General features: G+C 32.5%; 1 protein-coding gene across 6 annotated transcripts; it reads left to right on the forward strand.

The window, feature by feature from the left end:
* Window positions 1-1,702: 1,702 nt before the first annotated feature.
* LOC148614987 (uncharacterized) lies at window positions 1,703-17,411 on the forward strand. 6 transcript variants are annotated; one of them, XM_088589568.1, is made up of 6 exons: window positions 1,703-1,792; window positions 11,186-11,236; window positions 12,175-12,570; window positions 14,437-14,679; window positions 15,257-15,368; window positions 15,715-17,411. In XM_088589568.1, the coding sequence occupies exons 1-6, from the start codon at window positions 1,732-1,734 to the stop codon at window positions 16,151-16,153; spliced, it is 1,302 nt and encodes a 433-aa protein (XP_088445694.1). In that variant the 5' UTR covers window positions 1,703-1,731; the 3' UTR covers window positions 16,154-17,411. The 6 variants fall into 6 exon arrangements, with proteins under 6 accessions (XP_088445694.1, XP_088445699.1, XP_088445697.1 ...); XM_088589573.1 differs by having other exon boundaries at window positions 1,704-1,792; window positions 12,487-12,570; XM_088589571.1 differs by having other exon boundaries at window positions 1,772-1,792; window positions 12,178-12,570.
* Window positions 17,412-20,477: the final 3,066 nt, after the last annotated feature.

The raw sequence follows: 20,477 nt of genomic DNA on the forward strand, positions 1-20,477 counted from the left end.
ATTTACATTTTTGTCAGCCTACGCCTCTGTACAGAATTCATAATTGTAAGCAGGGAATTACTGTATGTCTCCATGGCAACCATTTGACAGAGTAATCAAGAGAATCAAGGTTAATGGTAATCAAAACAATGAAACCCAGGGACAAAGACCAGACATGGAAAACAGACATGCACAACAAAGAACATAAAGTAATTAAATCATACATACAAAGTAACAAAAGCAAATGAGCAACTCGGACTCCACTAACTGGGTAAGCGTCCTCTGCGTTTCTAGATACACCCGCCGAGTTGCTCATAAAAAGTCAAGTCCGGGGTAGACGCACGGGAAAAGGAAAACTATGACCTGTTGAATAAACCAGTTTTCATGGTGCAGATGGATACACCATAACGAACCACGAGTTCATGATGACGACCATAAACCTTCTGTAGTGATGACTTCAATCTTGTAGCAACCCTGTTCCAGAAGCTTATTTGTTAGAGTTCAAAAAGTCTGTGTAGTGTCGGCAAGCTCTGGCATAACGTATGAGAAGTGACATGAACACTGTATACGCAGGTGCTGAAGGGATGTTGCCACAGATGAAAGGAAAGTTGACAATTTTCAATGAAAAGTCATCACGTTTGTCGTAATGTTTGGTCAATAGTTTTCCTTTACCATCGATTTCTAAGTGCAGGTCAAGATATAAGACTGACTTCACAGTGTCTGTAGTATCCTTCTTCTCAAGTTCTTTGGGGTAGATGTGATGTATCAAATCCCCGAAATTAGGATTGTTTAAAGATAATACGTCATCTATATAGCGGAAGCTGAGATTAAAGGATCTAGCTAAACGATAATCTTTCTTTTGGATCAGATCAGCTATAAAGTCAGTAAGAGTGAAGGAAAATGTCAGCAAGTAAAGGGGCACAATTGCTTCCCATTGGAATGCCGACCGTTAGTTGAAAAACACGTCCACCACACTGGATAAATTTGTTGTCTATTAAAAATTCCAGCATTTTGTAAACATCTTCCTCTGTATATTTTGAAGATGATTTGGAATTGTTTCTTACAAAGTATGAGGAATCTCTACCAAGAACTATATATTTGTATCTATGTGTACCATCTGTTTGTGTTCAAACAACGATGTATAATGTTTTTAAGTCGGGATTTTAACTGAGTATGGGGAATAGACGTATACAGTGTTGACAAATCATAGGTTTTAATGCTATTTTATTCAGATAGTAGTCTTGAACTGATAGTCTCCAAAAGATCTTTCGAATTTTGCAGGATCCACATTGAATTAATACCACTACGGGAGTAACAAGTGTTGTGGTAGGACTGTAGACCCTCTTTGACAGTTGTGAGTTTACCACAAAACAAGTCTCATTGTTTACATATTAGGTTAAAAACGCATTCAATTTGATAACCGACATTAACAAAACTGGTGTTATCGCTTTAAAGTCAAACAAAAAGGGTTGTTGGAATAATAGTTTTTTTTATTATTCCACAATGATGTGTAAAAAAACTATTTAGTGCAGTTACTAACCCAGTATCATAAATAGTATGTATTTATGTTTTATCATTAAGTTAAATGAACAAAACGACTACAAACGGGACGCCTATCGTAATCCAATTGTATTCATGTGTACATGTCACTTACCTGAAACGTGTATATTGATCAATATTCCATTAAATGTATTATTTAAGATGCCAAAGGTATAAGAATTATAATTAGAACAATAAGTATGTTTATATCGCATGAATGATATCAAGGAATTCTCCGTTTTAAAGATAAGTCTGCTGGTCTGTTTGCTTCGAGGTAAGAGAATAGAAAAATATAAATAGACTAATATATTTGAAATCGCTAGCATACAGTATATAAGAAATTATCATAAATTGGAATCAATAGAAATACGTTTCTAATTGTTTTAGTCAATTTGTCGTTAATGCGACTTCGTTAAATGTATAGCTATTGCAAGCAAGAATGCTTTGTAAATGCACGCAAACACATTAAAACTTTTATTAATATTTGTTTTAAATGCATGTTTCCAACATGTTGGTTTTGTGTTGTTGTAAACCTACTTTATAATTTAATTAATATATAAGCATTACTTGACTAATTAGCATATCGTTAACATGCATGATCTTTTACTTACTATATAAAATAAGTTCTGATTAACAACTATAGACAAATCTCAAAGTAGTTCAACTCAGAAGAATCAAAGGAGTGTTTTTTTAAGTTTAATTTTAAAACCCTTAAATCCTTGTTATGTGGAGCAACTTTAAAGCTGTCCACAAAGGATATACTCATAATTAAATACTGCAGACTCTACTAGGGTAGGAAACGAAATCCAGTATTAAAAAGGAATATTAAAACTTGTATTAAAAAGCAATTAAGGGAACCAATATTGTCGCTGAAATCAAACGAATGTAATACCTTGACATAGACCAGACATAAAGAGCAGACCCAGAAATGAAGAACATAAAATAACCAAAATAGTATATTCAAAGTAACAGAAGTAAACTCGGAATCCACTAAAAACTATAAGTATGGACCAGGTGCACCAGTATGGTAAGTGTTCTTTGCTTTACTAGAAACACCCGCCGAGAAGCTCATTAAAAGTAAAATCCAGGGAAAAGAATAACTTTGACACGTTGACCGAATTTCCAAACAAATTGTTTGTAACTTTCGAAGACCAAGTGTCTAAGGGCAGCGTTCATCATCATACTCGTAAAGTTCTTTGCAGTGTTATATATGATGTAGTTATTATACGTTAACATCGCAGAAACACCCAGCCGAATAATTTTATTATAACTCAATATATTAAAAAAAACACTTAGACTAATCGACTTTTTGTCTTTCATTTTGATGTTAATATAAAAGGCTTTGAATGCGTATGAAAATCGCTTACAAAACCAACATAAGACTGGAAAGATATATGCGATGACTGCCGACCTTTGAATAATATTTTACACAAGTTTAAATTCAGAATTTGTACGTGATCTATGCCATGATGCAGAAGGAAAATCAAAAAGAACGTATAACAACTGTCTTTATAGATGCATAGACTGATCTTTTGCTTAAATATTTGATCATGCACTACTGAGCAAATGAAGAAATAATAAGCATTCTCGAGTTAAATTATATTGTCTGATGGGTTCGGTTTTAACATGCTTTTATCTGATTTTTACCATTTTGCCTGATTCCTACAAACACTTACAAAAACACCTTCAAGTTAGCTCTACATAAGTACTCATGTTTTGTCTGGAATATTAACTCATTTCAAAAAACAAACACTCTAATTGTGGCAATGTTTTGAAGTAAATATGTTAAAAAGGAGCGCTCGCAGTTATCAAGTATCTGTCATTTTTATAGCTATTAAGAGACATGTGTAGCATAACGGGAATAGTAGTACATTAGTAAACATGTATTTTATTCATACATGATTTTCAAATCGTATTTTTTTATTCATTCAATTTAATGTTTTTAAGGGTGGTGGGTCAAGTTAAATTCGGACATTAGGACGTTTTACGTCATTGATTTTTCGAGATTGAATAGCTAAAATGATTATGATTGAACATCTGCCTACTTCGCAAGTTCCCTGATGGTTGAAGTATGTGCCTTTCCCTCTTGAGACCAATGACTAATAATATTGGTTTAGGAATGAATTTAGCATGATCATTTGGTGTCTTAGCGCATGGCAGCATCGTGCATTGATTCTCTAGGGGAATCTTACATGTCAATTGTTATTATGGTCTGCATAGAAAGTTTGTGTTTTACACATCCGTTTCTGATATTCCCTGAGAAAACATTTGCCCAGTGTTGGTACATCGTTTTGATCAGAATTCCAAAAATCAGTATCTAAATGAAAAGGAGGAAGGTTGTACGGTCAGAGGAAATTCGTACAAAAAAAATGCACAATAAAGACAAAATCTGTACCGTTTTTAACATCCGATAACCCTTGTTGTTTGGTGACGTCCCACCTGATAAAACAAGAGCGAATTGAGTTTTCTGTGATAGAAATATATTTTAAAATTAAACCTATAAAAGAAATAATTTAAATCGAATTTTATCTTCACATACACACTTAATTAGGATTCAATAGGAATAAATAATTAGGAAGTTTTATATTTGCGGACGAATATTAAAATATGTTTTGTAAATAATATGTGTAAAATGTAGACACTCTGGTCGTTCAACTGTAAACTAAGTCCAATTGTATCATCAAGTCATTACTTCCTTGTTGAGAATGGCGTTGAAATTCAGTTTAATTGTTTCAATGCTTGTCAAGTGTTTCCTGGTAGCAGGTAAGTCATTATTGTGAAAGTACATATATAGAAATATGCAATTGTACTTATTAAATTTTAGTAACATAAAACAAAGTGTAAGATTAACGTGGTGGAGGAGTAGTTCGTTGGCAACACCTAGGTGACCCATTTGTGTTTTATTTTTCAAATTATCGATCGAAAGAGAATCTACCTGTTTGCCAACTGACAATTTCAGCAAATAAGGAAATAACTTTCATTCATAATACACCACTACCTTGAACTTTAGATTTGTTGAAATTTTACCTTAAATATTATTATTGAACAGACTAATTACTAATATTTCAGTTCCTTTACTACATGTATTACCTATTGACCATTGGTTCTGGTTTACGATGGGTAAAACAATCATAACATCTATTAATGTATTATGGCAATTGAAGTGAAAACCTGTTCCTACCCGAAAACAAAACAGCGATTGTATTACGGAAATTATTATTATTATTATTATTATTATTATTATTATTATTATTTTGCTTTAAATTGTTTAAATCTTCAAAATCATATACAAATTCCTTAAACTTGAGTGGAAAAAACAAGTGTGAATATTTAAGTATAGTATTACAGTATAAAAACCATTAATAGAACAAAACTTTACACAATGGGCAAATTTCTGATCTTAAGAATTCGCTCAACTTCAAATGAAGTTTTGAAATTGATTGTTTTACTTTTTTATAGAAATAATCATAATCAATATAGTTTTCCATTGAATTGAAGTATTTATATATCGAATTTTCATTTTTGTTTTGTTCATGTCGGGTTACCTTAAAAGTATTGCTAGACATATATCTTTCCAGTTTTCAGAAACGACACATTATAAGTCAATACAACTTATTCCAGGTTGTCATACGTGTATATAAATTAGAATTAGAGAGTTGTTGAATTATTCAACTTACATATTTTTGAGGGGTTTTTGTTTTCTCCAGAAACAGATGATTGAATTTTAAATCAAATGCTTGCTTCAAATCATTTGCTTCAAGAGTAATCGAGGGAAAAAAGATTCGAATTTAACCAAAATAATATAATCCAATACAATCCTTTACACATATGTCTTTTTTAATTATTTCGTTGGTGTAGAAGAAAATACATTTTGTTATCCATCTGCCACATGAAAATCGATTTGTTCATCATGTCATAGTTCTCCTTTCCTCTTTCGTCTACCCCAGACCTGACTTTTTATGAGCAACTCAGCGGATGTTTCTAGAAGTGTAGAGGACGTTTACCCTACCGGTGTACCTGGTCCATGATTTTTAGTCGAGTCCCAGTTGCTCATTTACTTTTGTTATTTTGTATGTATTATTTTGGTGATTTTATATTCTATGTTTATGTCTGTTTTCTAGTCTGGTCTTTGTATCTGTATAACATTCTTTTGATTTCCGCTAGAATCTTGGTTCCCTTGATTACTCTTTAATGTATCATCATGTCAGTTATTAACAAAATAAACTTGACATTGAAATCTTATAGATTCGAATTAACATAGAATTAGTTCTCAAGACAATTGTGCAAGTAAGTTAATTTGCACTGATTATGGTTCAAAGGATATTGTCTCATCTGAATTGTATCAGAGATCAATTACTTAATTTTGCAGTATAGTGTATTATTGTATTCAAATCCTTTTCGAAATCACAAGCTAGTAAAAACATTCACAACATTTTTTAACCGATACAAGGAACTCATTTTCAAATATAGATGTACTTATAAACGACTAACACGTTAATTTGTAAGAGATATATTATAATATTGTTGTCGAATCATCAAAGATAGCTTCTGTTTTTTAATCACATTGACTCGCTCATAGAGTCATAGAAACAAACACACTATATTAAAAATCTGTTTTTGGCATGACACAGGTTTTGTCCTTATGACTTGTGCAGTACTGTTTTCATACTTACCATTACATACGATGATGACAACTTTTATTTAGCTTGTTTGTCAGTATACTGCTAGTAGCCATTTGTTTGTTCACTTGTGTAACGTATAATCAGTTTCTTTATTTCTGTTTTAACAAGGAACTGAGATCATCCTGAAATGATTTAGGTGCGCCAAATTTAAAGAGGGACGGTTGTGATCAAATCCAAGTAGTTTAACCCCGCCGTATTTTTGTGCTTGTTCTAAGAAAGGGCTATGCATATTTTGTTTCGTTTTCATTTGCAGTTTACTTTTATTTTGCTAAGTATATTTGGGCAACTATTTTGCTACACATGTGTATAATATTTATATTGGGCCTTCTGTAGCATACTCTGAAGTGTGAGGATTTCCTCTTTGTTCATTGGACCCATTGGTGGCCTTGAACTGGCATTTTTTTTTATCCTGGTGGGGTTGTTGTCTTTTGTACATATTTACCATTTCAATTCTCGTTATGTATGATTAGTATTTTTTTTATTTTATTATTGCTGGGTCAATGCCACTGCTGGTGCACCTAAGGTTCCCGAGTCTATTCACAAACTCAAAAAACAAATTTTACAATATTAAAACTCAGAGGCTTCACTCTTTGTATTGCACATGGATAAATCTCTAAGTGATGAATTTAGCTTCCTATTTCGACAACTTTGGTTTCGAGTACTTCTTTTATACAACTAAGTCTTGGATTATAATCTTCCTATATAGTCAGTTACATTACTGATGATGAAAGGTCCTGAAACACTTGTACAGCATACAGAAATTTATAATATATATATGATTGAATACGTTTGTGAAAAAAAGATTTCAATAACGTTTACGAAATTGTTTTTTTAAATCGCAGAATAGATTTTAATTATCAAATTAAATGTACATTTTACTCCACACATTTACAATGAAATAGATCTCTTTCAAAGATTGACATTTAAAAAGTTATGTGAATGATTATCATTGTAATTAGTCTTTAGTAACCTTCAACTAAACAGACGTTACCGAAAGACGATTTCTACTAATGTGAAAAATAGACACTGAAACATCCCCCCTCCCCCCTCCCGCTGTACATTTTCAAGGCCTTACTATACATCAGTTATCTGAAATACATAGTAATCCCACAATGTCCTTTTCATGTTAGCGCCCAGTAAGAGTATTACAGCACAATTTTTTGCTAGTGCTGTCAGTAAATAAAGGGGATACATTATAACTCGTGGATCGTTATAGGGTATCCATCAGCACCATGAAAACTGATTTTTTCAACGGGTCATAGTTTTCCTTTCCTCGTTTGTCTACCCCGGACTTGACTTTTTATGAGCAACTCGACGGGTGTTTCTAGAAAAACAAAGGACGCTTACCCTACCGGTGCACCTGGTCCATGCTCCCAGTTTTTAGTGGAGTCCGAGTTGCTCATTTACTTTTGTTACTTTGTATGTATGATTTTAGTTACTTTATGTTCTTTGTTGTGTGTGTCTGTTTTCCATGTCTGGTCTTTGTCCCTGGAATACATTCTTTTGATTACCGCTATAACCTTGGTTCCCTTGATACTCTTTATAAAGTATTGTAATAAAGCCTACGAAAAAAATAGGGTTAGCTTTTTTTTAAGATATTATCGCTGGTTAAATTGCATGCTTTAGATAATTCAGTTTTGTTAATACAGAATTACACGTGCTAGTTCTGTGAGCTGTTCTTGTTCTTGTTATTATTTGTTCATTTAGCTAATAATTACAGGTATATGTGTATGTTTATTTTAAATGACATGTGATATGAAAACATTTGTTTTCATGCATTTATATAGCACTTACCATACAGATTCATTAATAATACACATCACTGAATGAGTGTCAGCACGTTAGCTTTAAATAGAGTATATGAAGCTGGAATAGTGAACGGTTATTCAAACTTCATATGTCTTTAAAAGATAATTCAAATTTGAGTGTAAATGTGTTTAGAATAGTTTTTATTATGTGTATAACCTCATTTTCCCTGTGAATGAGGATTGTCATTTTTACAGGGGACCCCTAATTAATTTTCAGTGGACTACTAGGGGAGATTGCCACAGAATGAAATGTAATAAAATGTAAAACGAAAACAAACAAGCGAACAAACGAACAAAAACTTCTGAGGTCATGACACTTTCAGTCAATTTTCTTCTTGACAACATTTATATCCGTTTCGACGAAACAATTTATCGGTAGGTTGAAAGTATTTTTTTTGTTGGATTCGGATGTTCCCATTCACAACTTAAAATAAAAACTAAACTTAACAACAAGAAAAACAACTTTTCGCTTCCAATTGTTAATTGTAGATTTTTTAGACTTTAATAAACGAAATCGCTGTATTCCCGGTAAATTGCTGAATAAAATTTATCATAAATTAGGTAAGTTCTTGCATAGATATGAAGTATGATGCGGCGGAAATTTGCTTGTACTTGTCGTAACTTAAACAAAAATGTTTCACATCTTAGTTTTTATGGTAGCTCGAAAGTTTGGAAGCTCTACCTGATGACCTATTTCTTCTTATTTATGAGGCTGATTTTATAGCCGATCTGATCCAAAATAAGTAACATGCATCGTTTAGCTGGATCCTTTAATCTCAGGTTCCGCTATATAGATGACGCATTATCACTTAACGATCCTAGTTTCGGGAATTTAATACATCCCATCTACCCCAGAAACATTGAGATAAAGGATACAACAGACAACGTGAAGTCAACCTCGTATCTTCATATGCACTTAGAGATCGATGATAAATGCGTCATAGTTTTCCTTTCCTCTTTCGTTTACCCTGGACTTGACTTTAAAAGTTTTTAGTGGAGGTCCGAATTCCTCATTCACTTTTGTTACTTTGTACGTATTATTTTGGTTATTTTATGTTCTTTGTTGTGTATGTCTATATTCCATGTCTTGTATTTCCTCCTTGGTTACATTCTTTTAATTTTCGCTAGAATCTTGAATCCTTTGATTACTCTTTAAACAGAATCATTTTTAGTCTGGAAAATTTTGAATACACTTATCCATAAGGGTTATCTTTAACATGTTATTGGAAAATCATTGAATTATGATGTTATTGGTTCAAACATTGATTCTCTTGTTTTAAAATATTTTAATATTAATTAATCATTTCGTTTCGTACTACCTGCCATTATGTATTATCTTGACATTTGCACGAAGAACTTATTTTTCTTAGACATTTTATTATATGTTTTCAACAAAGCCTGTCGGTCAACATACATACAACAGAATCAATTGATAAGTTCTGTACTAAGGTACCCTATTACATGTTTTCTATTATGCCAGTGGCGTTTAATACATCTTATCAAAGTTTAACGAATCACATGTGACATTATTATGCTAATGTGTATGCAAACGTCATTGCTTTTATCCTGATATTTGTACAAAAACCTTGTTTATAATATATGTTCTTCTTAATCCTGATGGACATGTTTGTATTGATCTTTTTGTTTGAGTCAACAAGGTGTGCTACTCAGTTGCCCTTGGATTTTGAACTAGCTTACACAAAATTGAGTCCACTTTCAAGTGAGATACAGTTTGCTGTCTTTTGTCCTTTTTGTTGATGTGTTTGCATTCTTTATCGATCTCAAGAATTTAATCCGAATTCAACAGATTTTATAGTTTCATTGTTACATTTTCCCACTGCTGTCCCAGGTAAGGCGTAACGTTGAGCGCTTAAAAACATTTTTGACCCCGGAACATATTTTATGTGCCTGTCCCAAACCAGAAACCTATAGTCTTGTGTCTTGCCTTTATTGTTCATTGTTTTTCGTTTTACGTTTTTTTTCTATAAATTAGTCTTGCCCATCATTGACGCTGACATGTAGAAGTTTAATTATTTGTTCCTTGGCTCTTTGTGGATGATTGTCTCATTGGCAATACCGCATTTCCTATATCTATATTCCTTAGTTTTATGTTATAATGATAATGACGGATGTTACTCATTGAAACACGAGTAAGGAACCATGAAGTTTTGAAGTGGGTCATGAAAATTTGATCGTCAACTTTGGAAATCCATACAAAATTACTACTCATTATGACTTAGTAAGTTATTATACATATATTGATACTACAGTCTTAACAATCTCATTCCAACACTGGCTAAAACAGGTATAAACAAAAACAGTAAAAGCTTCCCTGTCTGAAATCAATGAACGGTATTTACAAATTGTGCAATGAATGAATAAATGAACTATTTGGAAGTTTTTCACGACGATACAAACTAAGATTTAGCCATCATTAAAATCATAGTTTGAATTGGATATGTAATTTTTTAAAAGATTGCCCATTTTTATATGGGAAGGGTAGCAATGTTCTAATAAAATTCCTCATTAGAATTCATATAACGTAATAGTTTTTCGGAAAAAAATGATGTAAAAAATGAAAAGGTTCCATTATTAATTACACTATCTTATGTTGTGACATGGAAGTGACCGATTGAAAATTAATAATTTTTCAAAACTACAATATTAAAATCGAAGCACTCTTTTTTTTTCTAGAAAATAACATACTTTGTAGTATTTGTCAAATTGCTAACCCCTAAACTACGAAAATAGACATATTGTAGTAGCTTGAAATAATAGTTTCATAAATTTCCTCAGTATTTCTCTATTTGGCCTATGGACTATATTACTTGGAATGAACGATCGATCAACATGTACAGAATAATTCGTCATCATGCTGCAGATAAAACTGTTTTACTTTTATAATAACGTACAAGTACAAGGTCAGTGGTTATTTTATAAGTTTTAAAAGTGTCTTCACTTTCGAAAATTCGTTGATTTTGTCTGTAACAAGCTGACATTTTTCTTTGCATGTTTTAGATATACACTTTAACACTGAACAGAGCCAAAGTGTTTGTATAAATATTTGACGAAACGCGCCATACAAAGCATTGGCTATTTCAAATAGAAAACCGAAATAAATAGACAAATATTGCATAATGTATGTCTTTATGTTTTCAAGGTTTAATATCATTTTAGGTACAGCATCTATAGATGACCCTTGTCCAAACCATGTGTACAACGAAATAGGTAAAGTTCGAAACATATATTTTTGTTTTATTTGTTGATGTTTAATATTTGAAAACAAATTAAAACAATGTTTACTCTTTCATTCAAACTTGTATCATGATAGTTTAGTTAACCTAGTTGCATTAGTTTTAATATTGACGGTATTTTTTTTTTATTAAAAATAATTAGCAATTAAATTTCTATGATGGATCGTTGACTGCTAGGAAACTGATCGGTTGTTGATGACCGATCGCAATTTTTGTTGCACGGATCGGTTCAGGTACTGTATTAGGGACATGCAGAAATGAAATATTATCTCGCCACGCCGAGTTACTATCTTGTCATGGCTAGTTATAAACTTGTCACGCAAGTAACTATCTCGCCATGACGAGTTGCGATTTTACGATAAGAAGAAAGTTCATACATATATCTATGAAATGTGTATTTCGCATCATTATCCAGGCTCGTTGTAGAAAGTTTTTAGCTTTTCCGCAAAACTATTTCTTAAACAAATGCTTAATAAGTTGTTTTATTACTTGACATAGTCCTGCTAGTATTGTCGGTCCTTGTCATATACAAGATATATATATATATATATATATATATATATATACCGCTGTCCTTCTGATACTTAATTCAGTACTATTACAATATTGGTACTTTACAAATAAATGAGTTATAAGTTCTGATACTGTAAAATGGAATGTCCCTCAAAATGATGTGACATGCACTATATTTCCCGGTAATAGTAGCCATGCATCGTGTTAACAGCACATAATCATAAGTTTATCTCAAGAGGGTTGTATACCTGCATGTTTCAACACTCACAATAATGTAAACAAAAATATTTTTCCTTAAAAATATACATGGAATGAGAATTACTTTAGTTATCAGAACAAAAGAATAGTAAACATGTGTTGTTGTGATTTCAAAAATCCATGTTATATTTCTAATACTAGCAGTTGCAACGATGTGCACAAACACTACTGCAGTGGAAAATCCAATTGATGAGTCAATAAATGTTGACAGTGCTATATTCCGAATAATGGAACAGCGAAGTGGCTGTATTTATGATGTATCAGTTAAGTTTCAAGTGCTTTCTCCCACTGTATTCTATCTTAGAAAATATAATAATCATTTTACATCAACTCCTTCTACGGCGAATTGTGGTTTAGTGATAGATGTAGAGAACATTATGAATATGACTGAAACAGTAGAACAATTAGAGTCGATCAAGTGTTTGAATGGATATAATGATCGTCCGTTTACAGCTCAAGATGGACAAATATTTAGACTGACATCACAGATAACAGATGACACATTCACGAACGGATACTGCCTGCAGTTTTATAGAAGTGAGTTGTAAAATCGAACGTATGACATCAATTAGTTTTATATAAAAGAAGTGATGATAACATCTTCCCTTACGACACATACTTATTTTCAATTATGTATCAATATATTTTCATGTTTTGTTTGGTTTCTTCTTTTTGTTTTCTATGAACATGAGAAGGAAAACTTAATAACAATACACTCAGAGACGTTTTAGGTATTCATTCCAAGATAGGAAAATACCCTTGATTTGGCAACCATTTCTCAATATACTTGATGTTTCATGATCTAATGTTCTGGTACATTTCTTCAATATTCTTCTCTTACAAACTTTTAATCAGCCTTACTTGTTCGTTCAACTGAAAACATTATATGAGGCATAGATCTGTTCCTGTTTTAGTATACTACGTTCAAACTAAATTAGATAATTTTCTATTCAATGATCCAGCTTTTAGACTAATTAAATATGGTTTTCAATAAATTTGGTTACTGCTTTTTGCTTTAATATATCCAGATAAAACGATGGCAAAATTTGTTTTGGACATTTTAGCGTTCAATGTAAATATAGTAAAAGCTTTTAATTGATTCGTGCTTAATATATAATGCCCTCTTGTACTTGGACTATCTAATGATATTATTTTTGACGTTGTTATCTGTTGTCGATTCCATAGAAATATGTGTAAAAATAACCACCAGTTACAACATCATTACAGAAAACACTGATAGGATACATAATTGGAAAGAATAACCAAACTATGACCACGAGTGCCAAATTTATTTTTTCAGTTTGAATTATTGTAAATGATAACAAATAGAACATTCGGAATATCACTGCTATATATATGATTAAATTTTGAAAATATAAATCGATGCATACGGAATGGTAAATAAGGTTCAGTCTTATTCAGTATCGTGCAATATTGTGCACAAACTCCGGTGTTTGTAACTTAATTGGATCTTTGTAAGAGTAATCAAGGGAACCACGATTCTAGCGGAAATTAGACCCAGGGACACATACCAGACATGGAAAACAGACACACACAACAAAGAACATAAAATAATCAAAATAATACGTACGAGGTAACAAAAGTGAATGAGCAACTCGGACTCCATTAAAAACTTTGGGCATAGACCAGGGGCACCGGTAGGTACAAGTGTCCTCTGCTTTTCTAGAAACATTATAAAAACAACCCTCAAGATCTTTAAACTATCTTCTTTTACTTATGTTGTATATTATGATATAACATACCTATGGAACATATCCGAATATAAATTGTACTTATTTATTTAGCCTTGTTCATATTACGATGGCTGAAAATGATTTTTGGTATGCGTTATTGTGTTATATTATCCGAAATGGACAGATGCAACTGTACGTTTACCCTGCCGCGTTTTATGTGTCTGTCCAAATTCAGGATTTTCTCCCCTCTCCGTGTATATCTTCAGTTTCATCTTTTATTTATTTTTATGTTTCTTGAGTATATAGGTATAACTCTTTCGCTGTACCTGTGTATTATATTGTTTTAGGGCCAGCTGCATCTTGCCGCGTGGTACATGTATGAGGGTTTCCGTATGGTTCATTGAAGCCCAATGGGTGACTTTGGGCTGATATTTTCATCCCGGTTGGATAAGTGTCTGTATGACATAATCGCCATGCCTTTATATTCTCGTTATACATATAGTCAATCGCAAGCAAACATGCATGTCGTTTATTACATATATATGTTTTTGCACGATTTTCGTCTGAAACTGACGTCATATATTATTCCTATTCTCATTTTATTCTTTTATTCAACAGGTTACCGTGTAATGTTCATTATAACTTTTGAAAGCTGCAAGTCATTTTTGTATTCCTTAATTCATGTATTTGCTTTTATTTGTTCCTGTAGAATCCAATGTTTCAAAGCCAGCAACTTTAACAATTGAATGTTTTGATCATGAGGTCATTATGTCGACAGTAGAAACAACACAAAATCAATCGCCTACTAATGAACAACGCATTACTGAATCTACAAACACCAACAGGTTTGTTTCAGAAGACATGCAAGAAAAAACGACTGGAGACACAACCACATCCCTTAAAATAGTACCTACTTATGTGGCAATCCAAACAGATTTGGAAATACAAACAGGTATAAAAACTAATTACTTGTAACTTACCAAGTTTGGACCCAATACACTCATCGTAAAAAGGTACGAACAGATGTTCCGTTAATTACATTGTCCGAAAAATGACGAAATATTAATTGCCTATTGCTGTCGTCTATAATCTTATTCAGATGTGTAGCAACACGGATTTTTTTACACTTCTTGTAACCTTAGTAGTGTCGTTATCAACCCAATAAGTTTTCGGAAAGTTCGATAGAATTATTGTTATGGGGAGGGGGCAGGGGGTAGGGGATTCGACAACTGAACGATTTAACAACATTGAAGAGGTCAGTGGTTTATAAGATACATTTCTTGTGAAAAAGGATATCCACAGCTTTGCAAAAATGAAAAAAAAAATTGATGATTCAAAATTTTAATGTTTCGCACGAGGTTAACAAATCTACACGGACTTATCTAAATTTTAAAATATGGTAGCTTTTGTTATATATTTTTGATTTGTACTTTATGTTATCTCTTTTATTTTCCGGTTACGACACGATTTTTTGAATATTGTGATGGAGTATTTTATCTGAGAATGACAGAATAAGTTTTATGTTGAAGATTCGAATTCAGATGCTGAGGAGGGAGGACTAAATGTGTACATTATTGCAGGGTCATCTGCCGGAGGTGGCCTTATAATATTTTTAATTTCTGTGTTTGTAGTTTGTAAGTGGTAAGTATCATTACAGATTTCTTACAGCTATAAATATATTACAATAACATAATTAACAAAAAGGGTCTATAGTAGTGATGTATGAAACCACATATAAACCACCAATTTAGTTCTGTCTTAAAACATGATTTGACCTTAATACCAATAAATGCAATGGGAATAAATAAATCAAAATACGTTTATCATAAGCATGTTTGTTTAACATGTACATTTACAATTAAGCTATTTTAGAAGCGAGGAACACGGCATTTTGCCTATCGATATTGGTTGAACGTCAATGTATACAACTGTTTGATAATTTTGATTATACTTTCATATCTTTAAACGATTTATAATGGTATTACAGTCTAAAAAATTCAAAACATGACCGCCCACTGCAGAAGCAACCAGCGGATAAAAGTGAAGATAATGACTCGTATGGATTAACAGGCAATGTTCTTTACATTTCATCAGATGTTCAAGAAAATTGTATAGGAAGTTATAATACTGTTGCATTGGAGTCAAATCAATCAACAGCAAATATCTCAGTAAGTTTAGAAACAACATATATTAACAGCGATAATGAAAAGGACGAAATCAATGGGGTCTATTTGGAAACAAAAAAAAATAAACCAGCGTTGAAACCAAAACCATCAAATAGCGAAGCAACTGCTCGCAGGGCAGGCGAGGCCAATGCAGTAGAATACGCAGTGGTGGATAAGACACCTAAATTACACGATTATCATGTGACTACTGAAGGTTCAAATAATGAGTATGCCATTGTGAATAAGACGTGGAAGACATAGTTTAATTGAACGTTTTAATTTTTATTTTCAAATATCAAATATATGCATACGGATATACTCGCAATAGTTTGCTTTTTTACATCCATCATATCAAACTGATTTATATCATTCGACTATATTTAATAAAGAGTAACTAAGGTAAACGAGCTTATAGCGATAATCAAAATAATGTAATTCCGAGCAAAGACCAGACGTGGAAAGCAGACATACACAACAAAAAACATGAATTCAAGTAACTAAAATAATACATAAAAAGTAACAAAAGCCAATGAGCAACTCGGACTCCATTTAAAACTGAGAGCATGGACCAGCTGCATCGATAGGGTAAGCGTCCTCTGCTTTTATAGAAACACCCGCCGAGTTGCTCATAAAAAAGTCAAGTCCGGGTTAGACGAAAGAGGAAAGGAAAACTATGACACTTTGAACAGATCAGTTTTCATGGTGCAGATTGATATACCGTAACGATCCACGTGTTCATGATGACCACCATAAAACTTCTGTAGTGATGACTTCAATCTTGTAGTAACATAACCCTGTTCCAGAAGCCTATTTGTTAGAGTTCTAGCGCGATACAAAAAGTCTGTGTAGTTTCGGCAAGCTCTGGCATAAAGTATGACTTATGATATGAATAGTCCACACACAGGTGCTAAAGGGATGTTGCCACCAATGAAAGGAAAGTTGACAATTCTGAATGAAAAGTCATCACATTTGTCGGAAGGATTGGTTAGTAGTTTTCTTTTACCGGTGATTTCTAAGTGTAAGTCAAGATATGAGGCTGACTTCATAGTGTCTGTATTATCCTTTATCTCAAGTTCTTTGTGGTAGATGCGATGTATCAAATCCCCAAAATTAGGATTGCTTAAAGATAAAACGTCATCTTTATTGCGGAAACTGCAATTAGAGGATGTAGCTAAATGATATTCTTTCTTTCGGATTAGATCAGCTATAAAGTCAGCCTCATAAGAGTGAAGGAATAGGTCAGCAAGTAGAGCAGCACAGCACAATTTGTTCGCATTAGAATGCCGACCGTTTGTTAAAGATAAGAGCCGCATGACAGACGGTGCATAGGCACTGCGTAATATTAAGGATACGTTTGTAATGTCAACAACGTTCGTTATCGTTTTGCAATCTATGTCTGCGTTTGCATATGAATCTTTTAAATGAATATATGTGTTTTCATTAAATGCATTGTTTTTTTTTCGCTTTTATGTCTACATCTGTGAGTCAACCTACTTTTAGAAATACAAGTTTTAATTTGTATGTGCGTTGTATTAAGTAAATTGTTTGATGTTAAAAATTTATATAATTCAAAGGACTATTACAAGTTCAATAAAAAGAGAACATTGTAAGCACATTCTATTTATGTTCTGAGCACCTAAGAATTCGTCTGTGCAATGACATATTCAAATTAATCTGTCCATCATCATCAGTATCAATGAGAGGTTTCAAAATAATTTTGGATAATTATTGAATATCGAGAGATGGAGCAAGAATAACTTTCATCAATCATACAATGTCGACTTTAATATTTTGAGTTACAACCGTCAGTTTACTCATGCATTACAAATATTTCACAGCTGATAGAAAGTAAATGTTCCGGTACCAAGTTTTGCACACAATGCATACAATGGTGATCAAGCTGTTGGATTTATCACAACAAAAATGTTCAGTGACAGTATTTGGTATTTCTATGATGCTATCTCCTCCGTCATATTTCGTCATATTCGAGAATTGAATGTCTATCTAGGTATTGTAGTGACATGAAGTGGAACCATTTATTTCTGAAAATAAAAGGAATTTCATTCGGTACATTTATAATTCGCAGGTAAATTGTTCTTTTCTACACAATGACCATTTGGGGGTTTTCAAACAAAGATTTCATTTACTTATATTGCCAGTATGCACGGAATTGATTAGCAAGAAATGTCTGTATAAGGTTTTCTTACACATATTGAAACATTTCAGCAGAGGAAAACCTTTATCTCACACCCTTTGTCCTATTTTTGCTTAAGGATATTCATTCTTGTAAAGAAGAAAACTTTAGTATTCATTTTCGCCAAAATAAAGCACGAACGAGAGGAATATAAATAAGGGTTATTTCTCTTATGGTTACATTTTTTCATTTGTTGGTATAGATCTACCGACGTTTGATTGTGACCAGAAATCGTGAACAAGTTTGTTGGTTCTTTCTGTCAGGGCATCTGGTCTGGTTACGAGTGATGTAAAGAAAGAACGAGTGTTCGGAATGTAAGACATCGGTACTAATTTTCTTCAAAGTTCTACTGTTTACACTGTACATCTAATTTGTGTGCAAAACTTTTCTTGGCTCCTTTCTATCGGATACATTTCCTCGCCAATGATCGAAAGGAGTGGATTTGTCATGTAAGTAAACAGCTTACTGTATATCAGAAGGAAGATACAGAATTTTCTAATGGCGAGATGATATGGTTTAAATTCAATTTTCTTTAACATGAAATGCCTTTATGCGCTGTATACAGTCCACTTAATTCTGTAAATCATTTTTGGTATAGTTTCATTACATTTTGTCTTTCAGGTGGAAAAGCACTAGATATTAGTCAAAATATTTTAATTACTGGAAATTTAAATGTACATTGATTGTCATAATGAATATATATAGATTAAGAAATACTATATCCGAGCCCACTAGATATGCCTCTTTCTTAGACCCGGCATCAGTAACTGAAGAGTGCAATTTATCATTCTCAAGAGTCATTGGCATCGACAGAGAATAAAGAGATCATAACGCAACGCTACGCAAATACAGACTGAATTTGCATTTCCTATTCATGGTACCTTTAACTGATGAGTTTTGCGTTATAAAGATGCCGATTTTTGATGAATTAAATGCAGTCATTGAATATTTTAATCGGAAAATGTTTTTAGAAAACGCTTAAACAGCTATCAAAAAGAAAAAAAAACTTAGTAATAAATATATGGATCTCGTTAAGCATTATATGTAAAGAACAAACAGTTGGATAAAACGACAAGCTATGGTTAAATTCTGATATTAGACGAGAAATGCCAAAAAGAGACAGATTTGAGAAATTTTATAAAAGTCATCCTACTAAGGGTTAATAATCACATTGAAAGGATATGGCCTTTTGGAGACATTTGTAATTGGCTCATAGATATTACCGTGTGAAAACAAAAAGTATTTGTTAAAAGCTTCTCTCCCTAATCCGATGTTCTGAATACTGGTGTACCATTATGATCCGTTTTAGGACCTTTGTTATTTTCAATATTTATAAATGATATAGCAGACAACACGCATAGTTTATCGTGCTGATTTACAGACGATACATCAATAATGTATTCCGCAAGCTATTTACTTGAAACTTGACCTAATAATCTAAAATAATCAGCGAATGGTTAAAAAAATAGTATTTGACATTTAACCCCCTTCAAACTGAATAATTTTAATTCAACCGTATCAAATATGCCAACTCCAAGACTGGTCATCGCTGGGGATGAGGTAAAACTGTAGACAATCTTGGTTCATCAAATTATCGGTGAGAGGTTCATATTGAAAACATTTTAAAAAAGTGAATACATATGAAATATCAATACTTCGTCAATTCTAGACAGACTAGAATATGCCTTTGAATTATGGGATGGGTGCAGTCAATTTTACTGTGATAAAACAGAACAAATTCAATATGTAATAGGAACATTTTCATACATATATGTCATTTCTTTATAACTTTTTTCGCGTAAATATGCTGCTAATATAATGTTGATTACATTTTGTATTATATGGAGAGGACATTGATAAGTAGTTCAAATTGAGTCCAATGCTTTTATCTGATGAACAATGAAATATGTATAATCTAATGGATAATTTCTTTCAGTCAACATATACAGAAAGAACAAGTACTCAGTTGAAGGGGTGAGATCCTTCCAATTAATTCTTAATAATATTTGAGCAATAGCCAGCAAATTACAGCAAATCATAGCCTGAACTTCCCATTCTTTACACACACTTTTAAAAATATCTGGATCCACGCTGGGTACTGAGGATGAGGGCTTTCATGTTCAAATTTACCCAACCTTTACCGCTACAGCTTTGAGTTTGAGTCTCGCTTAAATATAGTGCAGATTGAAAATGTTAGGTTTGTATGAGATACATAAGTGCAAAACCTGCAAAAATCTAAAATTGATTTCAGATTAACCAATGCTTTGATACACGTATTAGTTCTAAAAACAATATTTGTAGACACGATATACATGTAGAATATTATTTTGCATGTATTCGAAATAATTGCTCATATTAAGGAGATATTCGAATTCACCAATACTGTGCACA

Source organism: Perna viridis, chromosome 6 (assembly GCF_037379345.1).
Source record: "Perna viridis isolate PV_CMFRI_1.1 ecotype Kerala chromosome 6, ASM3737934v1, whole genome shotgun sequence".
NCBI lineage: Eukaryota > Metazoa > Mollusca > Bivalvia > Mytilida > Mytilidae > Perna > Perna viridis.